Source organism: Canis lupus, chromosome 1, assembly GCF_003254725.2.
Source record: "Canis lupus dingo isolate Sandy chromosome 1, ASM325472v2, whole genome shotgun sequence".
Taxonomy (NCBI): Eukaryota; Metazoa; Chordata; class Mammalia; order Carnivora; family Canidae; genus Canis; species Canis lupus.
Genome location: NC_064243.1, coordinates 46,886,932 through 46,910,191, shown reverse-complemented (window position 1 = coordinate 46,910,191; position 23,260 = coordinate 46,886,932). Strand labels below are relative to the sequence as shown.

Genomic DNA, 23,260 nt, shown 5'->3' with positions numbered 1-23,260 from the left:
GTGGTAGGCATTCAGTAGAAAACATACGTTGAATTTTTAAGTAGGATCTTTTCCAGAGCTAGGGATATGCAGGTGAACTCTCATGATGCTGGGTAGCAGCCTCAGCTCCAGTCAGCTTGAGACCTGGGACACACTGACAACCATTCTGCGCCCATACAGACATTCTGTTTTTCATTTTAAGTATGGTAATTCAATACATTATATGAGACATTCAACACTTTATCATGAAACAGGCTTTGTGTTCAATGACCTTGTAAGTGTTCTGAGCACGTTGAAGGTAGGCCAGGCTAAGCTGTGATGTTTGGCAGGTTAGGTGTATTAAATGCATTTTCAACTTACAATGAGTTACCAGGATATAACCCCGTTATAAGTTGAGGGGTATCTGTATTTATTTCTTTAGTTCATGCTTGGAAAGTTGTCCCTCAACTCAAGGGGATTTCCTAGTAGACAGTTATCTACACTTTCTTACATTGCTTTTTATTTAATTGTAATATGAAATAGAAATCAAAGAAATTGTTTTCCCAAATAATCAGTTAGTTGTCACCAACTCCTTTTTTGGACTTTCTCTACTCAGTTGAAATATGTTTGCTTACTAAGCTATTAGATATACTTAAGTCCATTTGGAACTTGCTGTTCCATTCCATGGATGTAGTCAGCTATTCCTATCTATGGCTAGTACTTTAATTAATGTAATATCATGCATTTAACAATCCCTCCCATGAGGCTTTTTCAAAATTTCTTGACCTTTTTTGAATATTTATTATTTGGATATATTTGTAATCATTCTGTCAAGTTTTTAAAAAATATTTTATCTATTTATTTGAGAGATAGACAGCAAGGAAGGAACAGAGGGAGAGGGACAAGCAGACTTCCTGCTGAGCATGGAGCCCAACAAGAGGCTTGATCCCACAACCCTGAGATCATGACCTGAGCTGAAATCAAGAGTCAGTGTTTATCCAACTGAGCCACCCAGAAGCCCCTCATTCTGTCAAGTTTTTTGAATTATTTTATTTTGATTTCCACAGGAACTGCATTAAATTTGTAAGTTGAGATGAATTGACAACTGTACAGTTAAGTTTTGGGAACCAGAGATATGATATCATCAAGCCTTCTTTCCTGCGTGTTGGTAAAGTTTTATGATCATCACATAGTGGCATCTTTTTTCTCTGTCTTCTAATTTAATGAGTTATAACTAATATAATGGAAAGCTAATGATTTTTATAAGATTGATTTTACAGCTGATCCCCTTACAGAATCCACAATTCTTTCTAGAAGTTTTCCTTACTTGCTATTTGTTTGCTTTATCTGCCTGAGCCTGAAAGGTGTCACATGCAGCTCTCTGATTGTTACCTGGCTTCCTGTTATGGTTCTTACCATATTTTTCATTACACAGTATTAAATTGGCATTTGGACTCACAAGCCTGAGTAATGTGATTCTTCCCGGAGAGATAATTCTGCTCTCACTCTGCTGACAAAACCAAGTTTCAAAGACAACAGAGCTGAGTTAGCAACATAAGACTTCTTGGAATTTCTACCTTGTCTCTAGGGCATGAATTTCTTCAACATCATCTCCATTAGATAGTAATCCAACTTCTGCTCAGAAAGTCCTAGTGATAGAAAACAATGTAATTCAAGTTCCTCATTCCATTCGGAGACATTTCAAATTTTTGAAAGGTTTTTATTTGAAACAAAATCTACATAGTCTATCTTTTCCCCATGGCTTCTAGAGGCTCTACCTTTCTTTAACACTTACTCTCAGCTTTTTTTTCTTAGACAACACAGTTAGGATTTCCTACCTCCCAGTCACTGTCCTCTGCACCTGCCCTGCTCTCTGAGGATGCTGAGTGGCCAGACCTCACACAGGCCAAGTAAATGGTCTGTCTCTTTTTCACAGGAAGCGCTCTAGGCTAAATATCCTCCATCCTGCACTTGGTTATTTTCTGCAAATTTGATTTGTCTTTGTTAAAGCCCATTTTATCTGTTTTAGACTTTCGTTGAGTCTGTCTAAGCCATCTTAAGACATTTCTCTCATTCATCTCACTTATTCAATAATTAAAGCTTCCTATTTTGTGCCATCTGTAAAATTTAATTAGACATATAACCTTCCAGGATCTAGGTTCAAGCTGCTTACAAGTACGTTAAAATGACTCGGGCTGAGAAGAGAGACCTGCAGCGTGGACTCAGGGGTTTCCTTCCAGGTGATATGTAAATCAAGACTCTTTGGGCATAGGTGCTCAGCCAGCTTCAAAAACGACCAATCTTATTAATAAAGTTATAAAATTAGAGATTTTGTCAAAAGTCTTTTGAAATAAGAGTATAGTAGCACCCAGAGTTCTGGTTGACCTGCCAGTGATGTGGTGGGTTAGGGGCAGTATGCTGCAACGGAGCAGGCAGACAGGGAGAAGCCAGGACCTGGACTAAGATGTGACCCCTGGAGTGACCTGCATAACAGGCTGTGGGCGGGGATGGGAGCCATTAGAACTACCACCAGTAAAAATGGAAGAAATATAGAAGAGCCTGGGTGGTGCAGTCCACTAAACATCCAACTCTTGATTTCAGCTCAGCTCCTGATCTCAGAGTCCTGAGATCGAGCCCAGAGTCCAGCTCCAGGCTCAGCGGGGAGTCTGCTTCTCTCCCTCCTCACACTCATGCTCTCTCTTTCTCTCTAAAATAAATAAATCTTTTTTAAAAAAATGGGAAGTATAGCCAGCTGCTCAGATCATGACAACTGTGTGAGCCTTGGCTTCCAGAGGGTGTGTGAGTGGGAAAGCATGTGGTATGTGTATGCGAGTATTCAATGATTTACTCATGTGGAACAATTTTATTTGAGAGAGGGTGAGTTTTTCCAATTCTGGCAAAGAGGCATTAGGGGTAGTGACAGCTACCCTTGAAAGACCCCACCAGTGACAGCGTGGCAGCCTGAGGAAGGGGGGCTGAGTAGCACACCTGATAGGACAGTTTCAGGACATGAAGGGTGGCTCCAGAGACAGGGATTCACTAAAACATGTGCTGCAGATTGGGTGAACTACGCAGTAAGTGGAGCTCCTACTGAGTAGAGTTGCTAGCCTATAGATGACTATCTTTGGGTCTCAGGGTGATCCTGATCCACTTTGCTTTGGCTAGGGCAACTGGACCATGTGACATGAAACACAGAAACCTCTGCAAGTAGAACTGCCTAGAGCCATTTTTCTGAGAACCTGAGGACATGACTGGCAGACTGAATTCCTCCAGTACCAAGGGCTCCCAGGACCACAGCATGCTGAGCTCCTCTAAGAGGATTTACATGTGAGATAGGATGTGCCCAAACCAACTACTTGCTCTACAATCAGAAGTCAAGATGGGCCTCCTGCTGAATCTGTAATTAGGAGAATTTGAGTGAAATCCTTCCTGGACACAAGATGATCTGCTCCATGACCTCAAAAGGTCACTCCCATTTCCATAGTCATGCAATTCTGAGAAAAGCAACCAAATAAGGATAAATATATAGCAGGGCTTGAAATAGTAAATCTAATTCTACTGTAAGTCAGTCTATTTTGGTTTCTCAACTATACCAATTCAAAATGTGCTTTGGGGACTGCATTTTTCTTCCTAATTGACTGGAATGAAGTAGATTATTCATGACCATTTTGGTTCCCCGCCCCCCAACAAATAGCTCTCTTTCTTCTCTCCTAGAATGTGAAGAATAGCTCTAAATTTGACATGGGAAAGTGAGACATTATTTTTGGCTTGAGTAGAATTGAAGCTTCAACCCCTGAATGAAATCTGGTCTTCACTCTTCCGACCACCCAGTAGGTTCAGATTGACTGTAGAGTGGAGACTTTAAATTTTAGATCTGCCCTTGAGCTGCAAGAGGAAGGCAAGCCATTGCTTTCTATCCCCTAAACAGAATAACCTCATTTCTCCAAACTGAACTAGAATCAGAATTTAAGGGAACAGAAACAATCCGAGCGACCAACTAGATCAGTCTTTCTCAAACTATAGTCTAAAGTACACAAGATACTACTAAACAGAAGATTCTTTGGCCAGCTCACTTAGAGAACACAAGAGGACACATCACTTAATGTGATGCTTAATGTGTCCTCTTGAAGACTCTGAGAAGCCCCAAAGTGAAGAAACCTGCTATATTTTGTTTGCCAAACTCATTTGATCACAAAACCTTTTTTCCCTTCAGGTAACACCTAACAGCTTCCAGGACTGGCATGCTATGATAGATACTTTGAAGAGTGCTGATCTATGCAATCCTCCCTTCATTTTTATGGAGGAGGCAAATGAAGCCCATATTAAGAGATATGGAGACAATGATGCACCGTTACTGGCAGGATTGGCTTATAGACAGCTAATCCAAGCTCTTTCTATCTTTCTACCTTGGTCGTGGCTTTGATGTATCCCCTAGCACATTTTCATTGTCTGGAATTCGAGGTTGTATTTATTTATAGTGCACTCAGCAATGAATCCATCAAATGCTTTGAATGTTTTAAAAAGGGCGTTGGGTCCTGGTACAGTTGACCTAAATAAGACATCATCTTTTAAATGGCATGTAATTTACTATATGGTGAAATATTTTATCACACTATATAATCACATTCTAAGAGGTTATTACTTTTATATGCAAGAATAAATCAAAGGGGTCAAATCTCAGTAAAATACGTTACTAAAATTAAAGTATACTGCCCAGTGAGAAGTAACAATAGACACCTCCTTTGTAACACAGAGAGAACAATAGTTGGTGAGCTAAAATTACAAAAATAAAACTGTTGAAAGGCCACAGATGTATTTTTTAATGTAAATTCAAGTAGCTTAATCATGCTAGCACTCTTTAGAAGCAACATTTTTCTGACTTATTCTCTGAATTCCAAAGGCACTTTGAGTCTATATGCATTTTAGCTCCACATGGTTGTTTCTGAGACTCCAGCCCTGGATACTTTGGGATCTTTCTCAAATTTTTTTTCTGTCTTAATACAAGGTAGACTACTATCAGTTGGGATATTTTAAATTAGTTCCTAGCCTCTGAATATCATGTTTCCATGGTACCAGGCCCAGGTGGTAGCCTTTTGTGAACCAAGTGGAACCACTTTGTGAACCAGAAAAGGTGGCCCTTTCCAGAGCCAGCTGGTGCCCTGCACCAGGACACAAGGCTTGTTGAGCAGAACACAGGCTGGTTTCCAGCCCTTGTCCTCTGGGATGGAGGCCCTTGTGCAAATGAACAAGTCACACAACTAAAGGGAGGGGCCCTGTCTGCTTGCCTCCGTCTTCACCAGCCCTCCACCCCTGTGGGGCTGAGCTGATTCCCATGATTCCCACCTGTATACCCAGCCTTCGTCCAGACCTAAATTTATGGACTCTGGACCTTGAAACTCTTCTGACTCAGCACCAGAATCCCACTGACTCTATCCCAGCTGGGCTTCTGATCATGGTCTCTTTATTTTGACTGGGTTGTGCCTTGGCATTGAGCAGTTACCATCTCTAAGTCTTCGGTTGTGGGGAGGGTCAGGACACTGTTATCTATGAGCAAATCTCTTAATAGTGCTAGCCTTCCTGCCTGAAGTTCTGAACTCCCTCCTCTGCCCTGGATTCTAGAGCACCATGTTAATTACTTAGAAACTCTATCTCACAACCAGACCACCAGGACTGCAGACCTCTCTTGCCATGATCCATTAGGCAGGTGTTTGTCCCCCAGGACAAGCCTACTTGCTTCTGAATCATTTGTGGGGCTTCAGTACCTGAACCTACTTCTGAGAAATAGTCCCTCCCCTCTGAGTTCCAAGAGCTGGACAGTCCAGGCTCAGCACAGATTGCATCAATCCCTTAGGCATTCTATATCCACATGTGCAACAATAGTTGTTATTCAGAGGAATGATCTGAAGCACTGCAGGTGTCACAAGCAATAAATAAAAATGTTGCTTTAGTCCGTATTTTACTTATTAAGGCAGAAAGTCGAAGAAATGCAGTTGGAAAGAATATCCAGCCCAAAGGTGGAAACAGAAAGATGCCTCAATGAATGGTCACTGACCTTGAAAATGGACAGTCATGGAAGTCTAAGCTCCAGCGAGCCAAGGGCAGTGCCTCTCTCCTTCACCGGAGAAATCCAGTGCCTCAGACTATAATAGGTATTCAGTTAAGCCTTGCTGGTGAATGAGAACTAAAATAAACTTAACCACAGTATTTGGTCAAAAAGGCTTCAATAGTTTACATAGTCACTCCTTTATCATATGTGTGATAGAACCTGTTGTTAGTCACATTGTAGTTAATAATCTTTAATACATCAAGAGAGAATAATTCATAAAAATAAGCACAACAAGCATTAATGAAACATATGTGTCTGCGTAAGAAATACTGGCAAAATGAAATGCATAGATGAAAATCTATTTTACTTTTGGCAGTGCGAAAGGGTTTTTCTCTGACTGGGACACACATGGGACTAAAAATAAGAATGTCTTTTATTGCCAGAATACTTGACAATTTACAAAATGCTTGAACACATGTGATCATATTTGATCCTCACAAGATAGAGGAATGTCGTTAAAGGAAATTATATGCATCACTCTTTTATAAGAAAATATCTGTGGCTCATGAAATAGAACAGCTTTCAAAAAGATTTCTCATCTATCATTACTAACAGTAACAATCCAACTACTGGCACAGAAGGAGATAGGAAAGATGAGCTCCGCCATAAAGAAAAATGGAGAGGAGGATACCTATAATGGCAACTTGCATTTACCGTGATGAAGACAGACTTCTATTATTCAACCTGGGGCAGTTATAGAATACTATTCGAAGAGCTAAGTAATGAGATGCCGGAAGTGAGTAATGAGAAGCAACCTTGAAAGTCAAGTTTCAGCTCACTGAAGAGGAATTATTACCATACTTAGCACTTCTATTGCACTGTATTGATTGCAGTGCACTTCAAGGTAGCTATAACCCTGGGAGTCCAGAGCAGATACTGGGAAGAATTCAAGAGGCTCTGATAACATCAGATTGGGGCGTACAAACTTGGCAAAGGCTCTTAGCCAGCCTAAAAATCTCTCCGCAGGACATATGCTTCTCACTCTTACTTCCTCGCTATCCAAGAGTGTTGTCACTGGATATCCTGCTGAAGAGTTTGGTGAGTTATTCTGGAAACCTACATAATATTTCTATTTAAACAGAAAAAAATCTCTCTCTTTAAATGATGTGATACATTTTTAAAGTATGTTTATTGTTTTTCTTCCTGTTTTTTTTTTCCTTTTCATAAAAGTAATACAAGTTCCTTGCTAAATGTTTTCAAACATAGAAATGTGTAAGCATTTCGCTTATTAGGACAGAAAGACAAAATACAACTAGAAAATTTCGCCTCCCCCCTCCTACCAAGGTAACCTCTGTTAATTCCATGTGAGTCCATCAGATCTTTTTTTCCTATGTATACACTTAATTAGGCAATAACTTTTAAAGATCTCTGCACTCTATTTTTGACAACTATCTTACATTAAGTAGCAATGAGAAGAATGACCAATATGTGACCCTTATCAGATTTTTAAAAAGAATTCAGCGTCATATTTTAAACAGGGAGAAATTGAAGTTCCAAAGAAATGTTTTAAAAATAGATGGGAAAAAAGCCTGTCAATGTTTGGAACTAGAGAGAGCAAGGGTACCCACATTCTGGGAACTGTAATACTAACAGGTTTTCTAACTGTCAAAACTTGAAATAGAATCTACAGAGGCCCCAATGTTTGAAATAAGAATGTGGTCAGATGCATGGATGGTATGGACTTTTAGCTGACTAAAACAAATACCAAAATAGCAACAGAGTCTGTCTCAGATGGGTTTGCTTTCCCAGCAGCCTCTTTGCTTGCAAGACATTTCTATTATATTTTCCTAAAAGGGAATCACACTTCCATTGAATCAACAGTTCCTGCTCACATTGCGTGGAGCACCAAACTTCTGCAAATTTCTGACCACAGGTGCCCATGCTTGGAATATGCCCTGTCTTGCTATTTCTGAACTACCAATCCCTATCTCGCAGACACACAGTGTTCCAAATATCTGTAAGTCACCTATTTGGAGCTTACATAATGCATTCTTGTAGGGTGGGATTTGAGGGTCCTGAGAGCAGGCCAGTTAATTCGATTGCACCTGAAGTACTTAATGATGTGAACTGTAGAAATATGACATCTTGGTTAACATTGTCTTTAAAATGCATTTTCGGGCAGCCCCGGTGGCGCAGCGGTTTAGCGCCACCTGCAGCCCAGGGTGTGATCCTGGAGACCCGGAATCGAGTCCTGCGTAGGGCTCCCTGCGTGGAGCCTGCTTCTCCCTCTGTTTCTCTGCCTGTCTCTGTGTGTGTGTGTCTCTCATGAATAAATAAATAAAATCTTTTTAAAAATAAAATGCATTTTCTTTAAGCATCCTAGTTTGGGATGCCTGGAATGTGTTTGGGATGCCTGGAATGTGGTTCTAATCTCAAGGCCAGGGACTCTTCATCCTGGCTTCATGCAGGCTTCTCAGGCCTTAGAATCACCATCTTCCCGAATCTGGAACAGAGAAAACTGCAAGAGTCTAGGGCCAGTGAGGAACGAGGTTGTAAGATTCCCCCCACAATTAGCTCACCTCCTCCGAAGGGATCTCAGTCTCCCCTCTCAAGGTGTGTATCTGACAAGGATCCTTAAAGTGCAAATTGCTCACCATGGCAAAGATTACCCATTGGTTTGCCTTCATTGCCTCTTCACCCTCTGTATCTCAGGAAATTGAGCTTACGTGTAGGAAGGAGGAACATTGGCTTTTATCTTTGGGAGTTAGAATGAAGATAGATGTTTGTGAGCTGCAGTCCCTACAACAAAAGCAGACAGAGGTCCAGCAGAGCTTGTAGTTAATTGCCTCAAAATGGAGACAGTCTCCAGAATACAGGACGCTGTAATATCCCTAACTTTAAAACTGAATTATCTCTCTTATGTTCCTTATAGTAAATAGTAATATAATCCTTAAAATAAAAAATTTCTGTGGTTTTGCAGGGAGAGGGGAGGATGGCAGAGACAGGGAGTTAGGGAGCATGTACATTTTCTCTCTGAGCAGTCTTGGGAGAAGAGAATCCCAAAGTGTTAAAGCAGATAGTGTGGTTTTAAGAGGTGTAAACTGTAAGAGTAGAGAGATGACCTCTACTCAGCATCAGCATCACCTGCAAACTTGTTAGACATGAAAGTTCTCAGACCCCACACAAACCCACTGAACCAAAAACTCTGGGATTGAGGTCCTTCCAGGGAATTCCAGTTATCAACTCAAGCTTGAGGACCACTGGGTGCTGGATAAGGACGTGGACAGAATTGCATTCATTCATTCATTTATTCATTCATTTTTCTTTTTACTTTTTGACCCCCTTCACCTATTTCTCCTGCCCTCTACATCCTGCCTCTGGCAACCACCAATCTGTTCTCTACATCTATGAGCTTATTTTTTGTTCTTTTTTAAAATTTTTATTTTGTTTGTTCTTTTAGATTCCACATATAGGAGAGCTCATACAGTACTTGTCTTTCTTTGTCTGACTTACTTCACTCAACATAATGCTCTTGAGGTCCATCCACGTTGATGCAAATGGCAAGATTTCATTTGTTTTATGGCTGAATGATATTCCATTAAATATGTATATCATAATTTCTTTACCCATTCATCCACTGATGGACACTTAGGTTGTTTCCATATCTTGGCTATTGTAAATAATGCTACAATGAATGTGGGGTATAGCTTTTCAAGATAGGGTTTTCATTTTCTTCAGATAAATCTCCAGAGTGGAACTGTTAGATCATATGGCAGTTCTATTTTTAATTTTTTGAAGAGCATCTGTACTGTTTTCCATCGTGGCTGCATCAATTTACATTCCCACCAACAGTGTATGAGGGTTCTCTTTTCTCCACATCCTGTTACACTTGTTATCTCTTGTCTTTTTAATAATAGCCATTCTAACAAGGGTGATGGTATCTCACTGTGGTTTTGATCTGTATTTCCCTGATGATTAATGATGTAGAGCATCTTTTCATGTGTCTGTTGGCCAGCTGTATGTCTTCTTTGGAAAAATGTCTATTCAGATCCTCTGCCCATGTGTGTGGTTTTTTTCTTTTTGCTATTGAGTTGTATGAGTTCCTTATATATTAGATATTAGCCCCTTATCAGGTATATGATGGGCAAATGTTTACTCCCATTCAGTAGGTTTCATTTTCATTTTGTTTGTGGTGTCTGCACACAGAAGTTTTGGGCCTGTTGTATCCCCACTTATATCTTTGCTTTTGTTGTTTTTAAAAATAGAGCTGCTTTTATATCCTGGCTCTGCTTCTTAACAGCTGTGTGAGTTGAGCAAGTTAATTAGTCTGAGTTTATGAAGAAAATTAAATGAGATAACATATTTGAAGCACTTAGCACAATGCCAGACATATAGAAAGTACTCAGCAAATTTTAGCTGCTGTGATCACTCTTTTGTATGAAGGAAAAGAGAAAGGATGAGTCCTAAAGACTTTCAACAAGTTAGCACAGCATTTACCAGTTTAAAGGGCTCTTTCAGACTCTGGCCTTGTGTTTCCAGGGCATTCACAGTTTAGATAAATTTTGTGTGATTTCATCCACACAGAAATTTGAACAGAGCAGTAGTTGTCAATCAGACTGATCATTTAAATCCCTAGTGGAGCCTTTTTTATTATTTTTTATTTTTTTTAAGATTTTATTTATTCATGAGAGACACAGAGAAAGAGAGGCAGAGACACAGGCAGAGGGAGAAGCAGGCTCCATGCAGGGAGCCTGATATGGAACTCGATCTGGGGACTCTAGGATCACACCCCGGGCCACAGGCGGCCCTAAACCGGTGCGCCACTAGGGCTGCCCCTGGAGCTTTTAAAAAAAAAAAAACAAAAAAACACGTTTTAAAATTTATTTTTAAGAGGGTGAGGGGCAGAGAGAGCGAGAGATTCAATCTTTAGCAGGCTCTGCAGTGGGTGGAGCTCAATCCGACCACCCTGAGATCATTACCTGAACAGAAGTTAAAGTCAGACCCTTAGCCGGGTGTCCTCCCTTTTTAAAAAATATTTCTTTTGTTTTTTTAGAGAGGGAGAGAGAGAGAGAGAGAGTACCCCATGGAGCTTTAAAACTGCCCTGCTTGGACCTTCAGAGCAATCATCTTCAGTGGTAGGCCCTGGGTATCTATAATTTACAATTTTCCCTAGGCAACACTATAAAACAGCTACTAAAATTAAGAGGTATGATAGCTAGAACTAACATGTATTGAGTATCTATTTGTGCCAGGCACTATGCTAACTTCTTTATTTATATTGCTTCCTTAATTCTCGCAGCAACTTACAAGGCGGGTATTATCTGTTACATTACATATGAAGAAACTGAGGCAGAGAGCCTCGATAACTCAGCCAAGTTCACACAGCAGAGAAGTGACTTAGGACCTGAGCCCAGGTTTGAGCTACTAATTGCAATTAACGAATGCATGTATTTACTCATTCTCCCCAAATGTATTATGTGTGACCAGGTAATGAGTTAAAAGCCAGAGAATCTAAAAATGAATTTAAAAAAATCTCCATCCCGGGACGCCTGGGCGGCTCAGCGGTTGAGCGTCTGCCTTCGGCTCAGGGTGTGATCCCGGGGTCCTGGGATCGAGTCCCGCATCCGGCTCCTTATGGGGAGGCTGCATCTCCCTCTGCCTGTGTCTCTGCCTTCTCTCTCTCTGTCTCATGAATGAATAAATAAAATCTTTTTTAAAAACTTCATCCCCACCCTCAAGAAGTTCGGGCTTGTGTGTGTGTGTGCAGAATGAACAAATGACAGATTGTCACATTTTAAAAGATGATGTCATGCGTCTGTGTCCCAGCCTCTTGCTGCCGGTGACCTTCTACAGGCTGCAGCACCGCAGGCCAGCGGCCGCCGACGGGGAAGCCCAGGCGCGCTGGGGGCCGCGAGAAGGGCTCCAGGCAGCCCCGCGTCCTCCTCGGCGGTCTCTCTCCCCCGGGGGCAGCGGGACGGCCGGCCACCTCTCCTGCTAGGTCCGTCCATCAAAGTGCGGGGACGGAGGGGTGTCACAGCGCAGCTGCTGGGCTGGCTCTCCTCCGGGGATAAAAACCTGTCACTTCCACCCAAAGCGACGACTGCTTGCAGACTTCCCGGGAGAGCGCACAGCGAAGACCGAGACCCGCCTTCTCAGGCTCGTGACGCACGGGCGCCGGCGGACGTCCTGGACGTGACGTCAGGCCGATCCCGACGCGGAGCTCCAGGGACTCGAGCCCGCGCCGCCCGGGCCGCGGCGCCTTCGCGACCGCTCGCTGCCTCCTAGAGTCCGAGCGGAGCACTGTGCGTGCCAGAGGGACGCCGCGCTGGCCGCCGCGGTCAGCCCCGCCGGGCAGCCGACGACCCAACCTGCGAGGACACCGCCCCCGGGGCTGGGGTGGGCGCACCGCGAGGAGGAGAGAGAGGGTCAGGGGTCGGCGGGCGTTCCGGACCAGTATTCAGGACGCACCGGGAGAGGTGGTAGCGGAACCTTTCTCCTCCGCCTCGCGCCTGCCTCCCCCGGACCCTAGTGGGCGTGGGACGCGGTCGTGGAGGTCCCTAAACATGGACACGGCAGGTGCTGGGTCCGGGCAGCCGTCCTCGAGCCTCGAGCCTCCGGGGTCCGCAGACGATCGACTTTTCCTGGTGAAAGGTGTGGTGTGGTGAGGGGTGCTGGAGTCGGAGCGACTGTCCCGGGGCCCGCGCTGGAGCCGCCGTTCCCACCCACCTGGCCCTGGGAGACCTTCCTGGCCCCGCCCCCTCTCCCCCCCCCCCCCCCCCCGAGTTTACCTGGAGGGGACCGGCCTGTCCGGGGTCGTGCGCGGTGGAACCTCCCCTGGGCCGGGTGGCTGGTCCCGCGAGGCGTCCCGTGCGCTACCTTCCCACCATCCCCTCTAGTTTCTCTCGTGCCGTCCCCCTTTCTAGGTCGCACTATCTGGTTTTCCTCCCCGGGAGAGACTTCAAGCCCCTGCCCCTCACCCCCCACCCCCCACCCCGCCCCCGGAGAAGGGGAAGAAGGGCGGGGAAGGGACCCTGCGCCCGTTCTCAGCGCCCGGGAACGACCCCGCAGAACTAGAGGCCATGAGGTTACTTTTGGCAAGAGCTGCCTAGCTATCGCTTCTCAAATTTCAAAAGTGACTTAAAATCTAATTTTTTTTAAGATTTTATTTATTCATGGGAGACAGAGAGAGGCTGAGGGAGAAGCAGGCTCCACGCAGGGAGCCCAGTGTGGGACTTGATCCCGATCCCGGGACCCCAGGACCACGCCCTGGGCTGCAGGCAGGTGCTAAACCGCTGCGCCACCCAGGGATCCCCTTAAAATCTAAATAGTGTCTGAACTTACCTGGGTACGTCTTTTTAACTTAAGGTGTGTTTTTTTTTTTCTTTAATCTCTCTCCTCACCCTCCACGCCCTCCACCCTCCCCCTTCTCCCCCCCCCCCCCCGAAAAAAAAACCTTTTGGCAGGTGGAGTTTTCCTTGGAACTGTGGCTGCCGCAGGAATGCTAGCTGGATTTGTTACAACATTGTCATTGGCTAAAAAGAAAAGCCCTGAATGGTTCAATAAGGTTTGTGACTCGGAAAGCCATTCCTAGCACAGTTACTGTTTACAGATAATTAGCTGTTGTGCATAGAAGTAAAGAAAACGTTGGTGGCCTTTCATATGGTTTTAAGAAGTAAGCCTATATCCACCTCATAGATTCAGGAAGCATATAAATTAATCAATTCTTTATTTTCATTTAGAAAGAAGTCTTTAATTATGTGCTTTCTTAAATTTTAGCAGAACAAGACTTTGAAAGCTCATCCAGTACATTTCCTATTCACAACATGACTAAATCTAAAGCTGGGTAATTCCCTATTAGTTATAAGAGGGCCCAATAGTTTATGTACCGTAAAAAAAAAATGATGCCAGTTAAATTCTTGACACAAAACTAATTGCCAGAGGCATTTCTTATTTATTTATTTATTTATTTATTTATTTATTTATTTATTTATTTATTTCAGTAAGCTCTGTACCCAGTATGGGGCTTGAAGACACAACCTCACGATCAAGAGTTTTCATGCTCTACTCACAGAACCAGCCAGGCACCCCACCAGAGGCATTTCTATTTCAAAAATATTAAATTGTTGAAGTAAAGTGCATCTTATATTAATGAAAAACGTGGGTCAGCCCCTGGAACCCAGAGATTACACATGCTTGTGTGCTACTGTGGCTCCACTCCCCAGAAAGGTGCCTGACACATAAGTGCTCAGTTTGGGTTGAATGACCATAATCTACTTATGCCAGAAAATTCTTACTCCATGAGCAAGATTGAGTAATCACTCATGTGGTCATATCCCCAGTTGATGAGTATTTTTCTTCTCATTGACTTGTAGTTACTTTTTTTGCATGTGTTGTCCTGTCTCTGCCCTCTCCATCCCACATGACTTACTTATCCATCATTTCATTGCTTCAACAAATGTTAACTTGGGATCTTTTATGTGTCAGGCACTGTGCTAGCCAAGTCCAAGAGATATAAAAATGAACAAAACATCTGCCCTTCAGGAAGCTAGCATCTGGTGCAAGAGATAAGATATCAAACAAATATTTACACAATTAACTATAAAATTACAATTCGATGTTTGAAGAACATCGAAATATAAACCAGTCGAGTTCCCATTCTACTGGTATTTTTAATAATCTGATATCATACTTAAGCATTGTAAATACTGTAAAGGAAAAAGACCACATTTAAAAGTGCTTTTGGTCCCCATCTGATTACTAAGGGCTTAAATGGAGCTACCCAAATCACTGTGGTGAAACTTGTGGTCATTTTCCCCCTGTATTATAGAATATTTTCAGTGCAGAAATATATCTTGTAGCAGAAATCAGTAAAGCCTAACTGATAGTGATGCTTTAACAATTTGCATTGATTTCTAAGCTTACATTACCATGTTAACCTTTGGGTCATAGACCTTTCTGAAAATCTGATGAAAGCTAGGGATTCTCAGGAAAAAAAACACATACCCACATTTACAATTTAATATTCTATTTTGTGGTTCTGTGATTTGATTATCACATATGCCCCATCAAACATGGTGGTTTTCAATCTGTGGTCCATAGAACCCTAGGGATCCTAGGAAACTCCTGGGGGGGGGGTCTATAAGGTCCAAACTTTTCATAATACCAAGACATTTGTGCTAATGGTAGAGAAGCATGTAGGAGTAAAACTGTTGGTGCCTTGGTGTAATTACAGTAGTGGCACCAAACTACTAGCAGGCATTGTGTTCTTCATTACCATGCATCGGCAATTTATTCTTTTTATTTTTTAAAGATTTTATTTATTCATGAGAGAGACAGAGAGAGAAGCAGGCTCCATGCAAGGAGCCCAATGTGGGACTCGATCCCAGGATCCTGGGATCACGCCCTGAGCCGAAGGCAGGTGCTCAACCACTAAGCCACCCAGGTGCCCGCATCTACAGTTAAAAAAAAAAAAACAAAACAAAACCTCACGGCATAAGAATATCTTTGTTATAGCAGTAAAATTATTAATTTTATTAAATATTAACCTTTGAATATCCCTCTTTAATATTCTACATGAAGAAATGGGAATTGCACATAAAGCACTTCTGATTTATTTCAAAGAAAGATGGTTTTCTCCAGGATAAGCAATTTATGATTAAGTTGCATGCTGAACTAGCTGCTTTTTTTTTTCATGTAATAACCATTTTTATTTGAAAGAACAACTGACAAACTATAGTTATTCAGAAGTGGGTATTTGTCAGACATTTTCTTCAAAATGAACAAAATGAGCCCAATGTCATCTCTTCAAGCAAGTACTTGTCAGTTTCTGTTGCCAATGATAAAATTGGAGCTTGCAAGTGAAAATTAGATCTTAGGAAACTTGTATCTGTCATTGTGAGCTTAATAACTGCTCAGTACTTAAAGGTTTTTCTGAGGAGATTGGTGGTAATATTTATGATGTGAAATATTAAATATTTAATAAATGGTGTCAACATTGGAAAGGTCTGCATAACTTGGTAAATCAATATTTTCTGAATGATCATAATGCATGGATAAAAGGCCCATTCGAAATACAAAATAGACTAATGGATTTCAGTGTAGCAAAGTACAGAAAACTCATCAGTGTGACTTCAGATTCTACAGTGCATGCAGCTTTTTGGGAAGTTTTGGTAGAACATCAAGGAAGGAAGGCTATTAAAATACTTGTCCTTTTTCCAACCACAGATCTCTGTAAGGCTGGATTTTATTCAAGTTCTTCAACCAAAAAACATATTGCAGCAGATTGAATACAGAAGCATTTATGAAAATTCATCTGTCCTTTGTTAAGCCAAACATTTTAAAAGATTAATCGAAATGTAAAACATTGCCTCCTTGAATTAAATTCTTTTGTTTTGTAAGAAAGTTGTTTTCATAAAAATAGGTTTATATTAATCTATATTGGGTTTATTTTTAAATGAATTAATACTTAAAATTTAAGAATTTTGGGACACCTGTGTGGCCTAGTAGTTGGGCGCTTACCTTTGGCCCAGGGCATGATCCCCGGGGTCCTGGGATTGAGTCTCCCATTGGACTCCCCACAGGGAGCCTGCTTCTCCCTCTGTCTGCGTCACTGCTTCTCTCTCTCTCTCTGTGTTTTATGAATAAATAAATCTTAAAAAGAAAAAAAAATTAAGAATTTCTTAGTTTTAATTTCTAATATATTAAATATTAACAAGTATAACACACATAATCAGAACTCTTTTGAGATCCAAGTATAAATGGATCCTGAGGCCAGAAAGTTTGAGAACCACTGTTCTGGATGGTTAAATGTGTTGTGCAAAGTTCTGCCTCCCCTCTGGGGAAATATTTGAATTAGGGCATTACCATTGATCCAGACTCAGAGAGGCTCAGAGGTTCTGGAGCAGTTAATGCATTTACACTGAGCAAGTGCCAGTTTAAGAATACCACTTAGGCAGTATACTTCATAGTTACTGCCTGGCAGTTTTCTCTGTCATTGATAGTGATAATAACATGTAGCATTTGAATGCTTACCACGTGCTAGCTGCTGCTGTAAGGATTAGGGTTCATTGAAGCCTTATCACAACCCTATGGGATACTGTTATTTTAATGTCCCCATTTAACTGAGGCATACATGGATTAAATGACTTGCTCACCATGCCATTCTTAACATCTTTGATTATTTTTGGAGAAAGAATTATTCTATTTTTAGCCTTTTTAAATGTAAATTTAAAAAAAATAGACTTCTGGGGCAGCCCGGGTGGCTCAGTGGTTTAGTGCTGCCTTCAGCCCAGGGTGTGATCCTGGAGACCCGGGATCGAGTCCTGCATCAGGCTCCCTGCATGGAGCCTGCATCTCCCTCTGTGTATTCTGTGCCTCTCTCGGTCTCTGTGTCTCTCATGAATAAATAAATAAAATCTTTTTTTTTTTTAAATAGACTTTTGTTGGGTGGCTCAGTGGTTCAGCATCTGCCTTCAGCTCTGGGCATGATCCCAGGCTCCTGGGATTGAGTCCTGCATCTGGCTCCCCACAGGGAGCCTGCTTCTCCCTCTGCCTATTGCCTATGTCTCTGCCTCTCTGTAAAAAAAAAAAAAAAAGATTTCTGTCCACTAGCCTGGAATCTATGGAATCTAGGAATCTAGGTGTTCATTTTAATACAGATTCAGATTGCAACTCAGGACTTTAAGATGATGACCTTTTAGTTGGAGACTGCCTACACTGCTCTATTATTTCAGGAGAATGGTCATCATTTCTTTAAAGCCTTGACTGCATTATCTTAAGCTGAGTCTCCCGCTAGAAAACTGGGAGTTGAAAGGCAATAGTAAGTGCCAAATGAACATTCATTTTTCTTTGTCCTTCATTGAATAAAGAGAGGAAAATGTAACCTAAGGTGGTGTTTAAAAACACATGTATGTATATAATACATACATAATTTCTATCCTTCCCAAGGAAATAAGGAATTTTTAACTTAAGTTTCTAAAATAAAATGTAGGCACTTAAATTGACCCCGGTTTAACAATACTTGGTTGGGCAGCCCTGGTGGCTCAGTGGTTTAGCGCCACCTTCAGCCCAGGGCCTGATCCTGGAGACCCAGGATTGAGTCCCACGTCGAGCCTGCTTCTCCCCCTGCCTGTGTCTCCGCCTCTCTCTCTCTCTGTGTCTCTCATGAATAAATAAATAAAATCTTTAAAAAAAAAAAAAAACAATACTTGGTTAATGTTACTGCTTCTGTATGAAAATTCAGGCCAGTTAGAAGTAAGTGAATTTATGTGAGATCTGTGGTATCTAGAGAACCACTCTGAAATTACAACAACATGAAAAAGAGGATAAGACTTGTTTTTATCATAGAAAATAGCTAAAGAAACATCTCTTGAAAATCTGGTTAGGTCTCAGGTATATTACAAAAAAGTGTTAAAGTCAGCAAATACAGAGTCTAGCTCAGTGCCTTCAGTGATGGGGCGGTTATTCCCTTTTGAAGCATGCATTGCATTCCTATTCTTCAGTCAAGTTTGTATGCTGGTAGTCTGAAAGTTGTTTAGTTATGATGGTTATAGGTTTTTACTTTTTATGACGCCTTGAAACCCAAGAGGAGAATCGTTTATTTTCTAGTTTCTCATTAATAGCTACCCTAAGCTGAGTTTCTTCTACATACCCTGCATTTAGCGTATACATTTTAAAGTCTTTGCAGTGACTTAGATTAGCTCACTTCTTTGAAGAACTCCTCCTTAAAGCTTCCTCTAATTACAACAATAGATTAGGTATCATCCTCTGGGACCATGGTGCCCTATATGTATGGTTCTATTGTTACACATCCCATTTAGATCATAATTAACTTTTATGTGTCTGTGTCCTCCCCCCTCTCCCAGGTCCCCACTCCCCCTCCTCCTCCCATGGGGGTGATTAAAATCTTTAGGAAGAAGTTACCCTACTTCCCTTTTTGTCTCTAGTACCTAGCACAGCTCCTGGCAATGCCCTGCCTACTCAAATACCTATCAATCAGAGAACTTGTGACTTGTGACTTAAGTCTCGAACTTATTAAATAGAAAAGCTGGTATTTGAAAGCGGGTTGGTCTGGCTTCCCAAAATTAGGGTAAAATTCATACAGTCATGAATTTCCAAACTAATAATGATTTTTCCTTTCTGTCTTCATTGCAGGGAAGTATGGCCACGGCTGCCTTACCAGAGAGTGGGTCTTCCCTTGCCTTGCGAGCCTTGGGTTGGGGCTCCCTTTATGCATGGTGTGGGGTTGGTGTGATCAGCTTTGCTGTCTGGAAGGCTTTAGGAGTTCACAGTGTAAGTAACTCCAATCCTGTGATTGGTATCTGGAATGTTCTACTTTCTGTGGTCTAAATATGCCTTATTTTCAAAAAGAGTATGTGTGTATATATATAATTTATACTCTAAGCTAAAAAGCTATATGTTGGGAATGTTTGGCTTTTTTTTAAACTACTGGTAGGACGTTCTGTAGACCAGGCTATTTGTGACAGGTAGTTTGGCAGTTTGGAATAGGTGGCAATGGTGCCGTTGACAAAAGAGGTTCTAGATGTATTTTGAAGGTAGAGTCAACAATGACTTGTTATACGTCGGATGTGAGAGGTGGGAGAAGAAAACGTCATCAGGGATCTCCAAGGCTTTTGGCCTGAGCAGCTAGAAGATGGATGGCGACCAGGAAACAGGTGGTCAGGGACAATGTCAAAAGCTCAGTTTGGGGCCTGTGAATTTGAAATATCTGTTAGATAACTAAGTGGAGAGTCAAGAAAGCAGTTAGCTATAGAAGTTTGGAATTCAGAGGAGCAGCACAAAGTAAAGATATAAATTTGAGGCTCTTCAGGATGTGGATAGTATTCAGAGACAGGGGATCAGATGAGCTCATCAAGGCATTGAATGTAGAGAGAAAAGAGGTCTGAGGAAGGAGCTCTGGGCACTCCCAAGGTTGAGAGATTGGAAAATACAGAGGAAATTAGCAAAGATATTTCCCTACCAAAGGAGAAAACCAGGGAGAACCAGAAGAATGGTGACTTGGACGCCAGGTGAAGAGGGTGTATACTAAGGTTAAGTCCTATCAGATGAGACTCAGTAGTTCGCCAAGTTAACAAAGTAGCAGGTCTTGGTGGGTAAAGCCTTAGGTGAAGTGGATCCAAAAGAGAAGGGAGGAGAGGGATGATATGTATAGATACATTTTGAGCTCTGCTTTACAGAGAAAGAAAGAGATGGGGTCATTGGAAGGGGAGTGAGATTGAGAGGTGTTTGGTTTTTTGTTTTTATGTTGGGAGAATTAATAGCATGTGAGTGTGCTGATGAGATTGACTCAGTAGAGAGGGGAAAATTGCAAGGGAGAGGGAGTGATAAGTAATATTGGCATTACTGAGTTTTTCACATTGGGTTTAATCATAACTGAACATAGGCAGTTATTGTACTTTCCACTCAAAATATACTAATAGGCAAATGTTGCTTTTCTCCTGGTCTGATTAACCTTTATTTTTGACATAACTGCTGGCTAGTAATTGTTTATAATGATAAAGTTGTGTTTACCTAGAAAAGTTAGAAAACTTGTAACTGAAGATTTGTGATGATTTTTTTGTTACTTCAATTTTGCTTTTGACCAGTATAAAATCTGTCCTTCCATTGCAGGCATTGTACCAGACATTTTTGACATAGCAGACTATTTAACCTTCACAATAACTATGAAGCAGATAGTGGAAATTGGGATTCAGAGAGGTTAGGTCACTTGTCCAAAATCACACAGCTTGTAATTGACAGAGTCAAGATTTGGATCCAAATCTGACAGTCTTTAGAAGCTAGATTTTTTTTCCAATGTTACCTCCCCTAGCTAAGGTAGGAAATAAAGGAGTAGTTGGAAGGAGCTAGGATGAGATGAGGGATGTTGTAAATTTGATGTTGATTATGATGTGATCTACACATTCTTGATAACTTGACAGGTTTTACTGGGTATCTTTTTTTTTTAAGTATTTTTTTGAGATTTTATTTTATTTATTTATGAGAGTTAGAGAGAGGCAGACATAGGCAGAGAGAGAAGCAGGCTCATTGCAGGGAGCCTGATGTGGGACTCCATCTCAGATCCCAAGATCACGTGCTGAGCCAAAGGCAGACGCTCAACCGCTGAGCCACCCAGGCGTCCCTACTGGGTATCTTTAATATGGGCCTCACTTCCACCATTGTAATTAACATCAGTCAGCTATGACCAGCCATTCTTTCCTCATAAAAGAGAAGCCCTCCTTTTAGCCTTCATCTTCAGTTGAAAAATGCTTAGAGTATAATGGTAAAGCAGGATTTATTTGTATATAAAATATGAGAGCAGTTATTTGAAAATAAGTGGAAAAAACTGGGGGGGAAATATGTCCAGTAGAAATATGTGAATGAATTATGGGTGTGCGGGTGAATTTTTTATTTTACTTTTCTGTTTGTTTCTTTAATATGTATTGCTTTAACAGTAATACTACCTTTTTAAAAAAATAGTATTAGATTTTATTTTTATTAATTTATGCTAAAAATTTTTTTTTTAATTTATGCTAAAAATTAAGCACAGCTGCCTAGAAGATCACAAAACTTCTTTGACTACATGTGAAATATAATTGAGGGCATGAAATATTTAATAATAAGATTATTAAGCTTTTAGTTTCTATAAAAATGGTGGTCTGTTAGCACTCTATATTGACTTCATGGAATTGATAGGTGGTATTTCCAGAACTTAGTCATGTAGGTCATAAACTGAGTAATACAGTTTTAAGGTATTTTAACATAAAAATAGCCTTTGAATAAGAAGAGTCATAATGAATCAATCCAAATTTTCATTGACCAACAAAATTAGGTTATTTAGATTAAGTTCTATGCTCAAGAACTTGGGCTTTATGGGCTATCTGGTGCTATTCTAGTTTCTTAGAATGTGAACTTCTTTTTATGGCACCAATAGGAGGATTATGGCCTAAATAAAATAGTTCGGCAAGAAAGATTATTTTCTGATCTGCACTACTGAATAAAAGGACACTTGGAATCTTTTTATATCTTCATGTCTTTAACTAAAGCATGAGAATACAAATATACTCTCTCCCTACCTGGAGGTCCTTAGGAATATCAATTTGATCTCCACATCTAAGAAGTCTCGCAGAAAAATCAACAACTGATAGTTTTTCAAGAGCATACCTTTTAAAAGCAGTGGTGTTTATTAATTTGTTCATTCAGAAGATATATGTGGGCCTACCTTGAGCCAGGCACTGTGCCAAGACAGGGCTCCCCAGTAGACTGTTATTATGGAAAGGCTTTGGTTTTAAGACTCTGTAAGCAAACTCTTATTATATGACCCAATGTGAGTCTTGTGGAAAGCAATATGGTATATCTCAGTTCTGCATTGAGTTTTGAGGATAATTATGAGGTTGCTCGGAGTCCTCAGTTATCTTTCCATGACTGAAGAAAACAATCTTAGAAAATGCTGGACAGAAATGGCCCAGATCTGTGCACTCAATAAATAATTGATATGATCATTCTAGGTAAATTCAGGTAAATCAAAATCAGTCCCAGTTCAAATAATTGTTGGTAGCAACCTTGAATTGTATTAAATCAAGATAAACCTAGTTCAAAAAAAAAGCAGGGTTCCATCTACTGGCTGAAAGAGCTCAGTTCACATTCCTTATTTTAATTCACAGCTACATCTGCTGGCTAACCGAGGGCATGCTGAAATGCTTGAAGCTAAGCTATTCAGTTCCTTAAAAATATTTTGAATTTATGCTTTGTTTATTCATAGTTATTATGGAATTTCATTCACATAGAACATGTATAATATATCAGATATAAGTTTATATTTTACCAATAGTCTATCATTTAGAGATTCCACAAAAGGAGAGCTAGTAGAGGCTATCTGGTAAGCTGACTGAAGCCAGTAGGCATACCCAGGATTTAAGGTGGGAGCCTCCCTGCCTTCGTATAGGAACCAATCCAAATTCATCCTCGGATTGTCTCACCCTTTCCCGCCTGCTGAGCAGTGTTGTGGGCCAGCAAGCAAGGCCTGATTCCTTAGTATGGATTCATCAATTACTTTGACTTATAGTATTTTATCATCTGATTATGGCTGAGATGGCATTAACTTTATAACAGTAACTTAATTGTGAAAAGAATGAGCATTTATGATGGGCCTGTGGTCCCCTACTGCAGCTGATGATCCCCAAATGATCCTAGGAGACTGCCATGTTCAAGCCAGGTTCACACTATGACAGTATGATTAGATCATTTCTATTAGGAGCAGGT

At 41.1% G+C, this 23,260-nt stretch overlaps 1 protein-coding gene across 1 annotated transcript in view; it reads left to right on the top strand.

Annotated features, from left to right (window-relative positions):
• Positions 1 to 12,522: 12,522 nt before the first annotated feature.
• Positions 12,523 to 23,260, top strand: part of TMEM242 (transmembrane protein 242) — a 30,523-nt gene continuing 19,785 nt past the window's right edge. Inside the window, exons 1-3 of the mRNA XM_025422617.3 lie at positions 12,523 to 12,655; positions 13,468 to 13,568; positions 19,157 to 19,294. Of these exons, the coding sequence (XP_025278402.1) occupies positions 12,568 to 12,655; positions 13,468 to 13,568; positions 19,157 to 19,294 (327 nt within the window). The 5' untranslated portion in view covers positions 12,523 to 12,567. The remainder of the gene's footprint in view (positions 12,656 to 13,467; positions 13,569 to 19,156; positions 19,295 to 23,260) is intronic.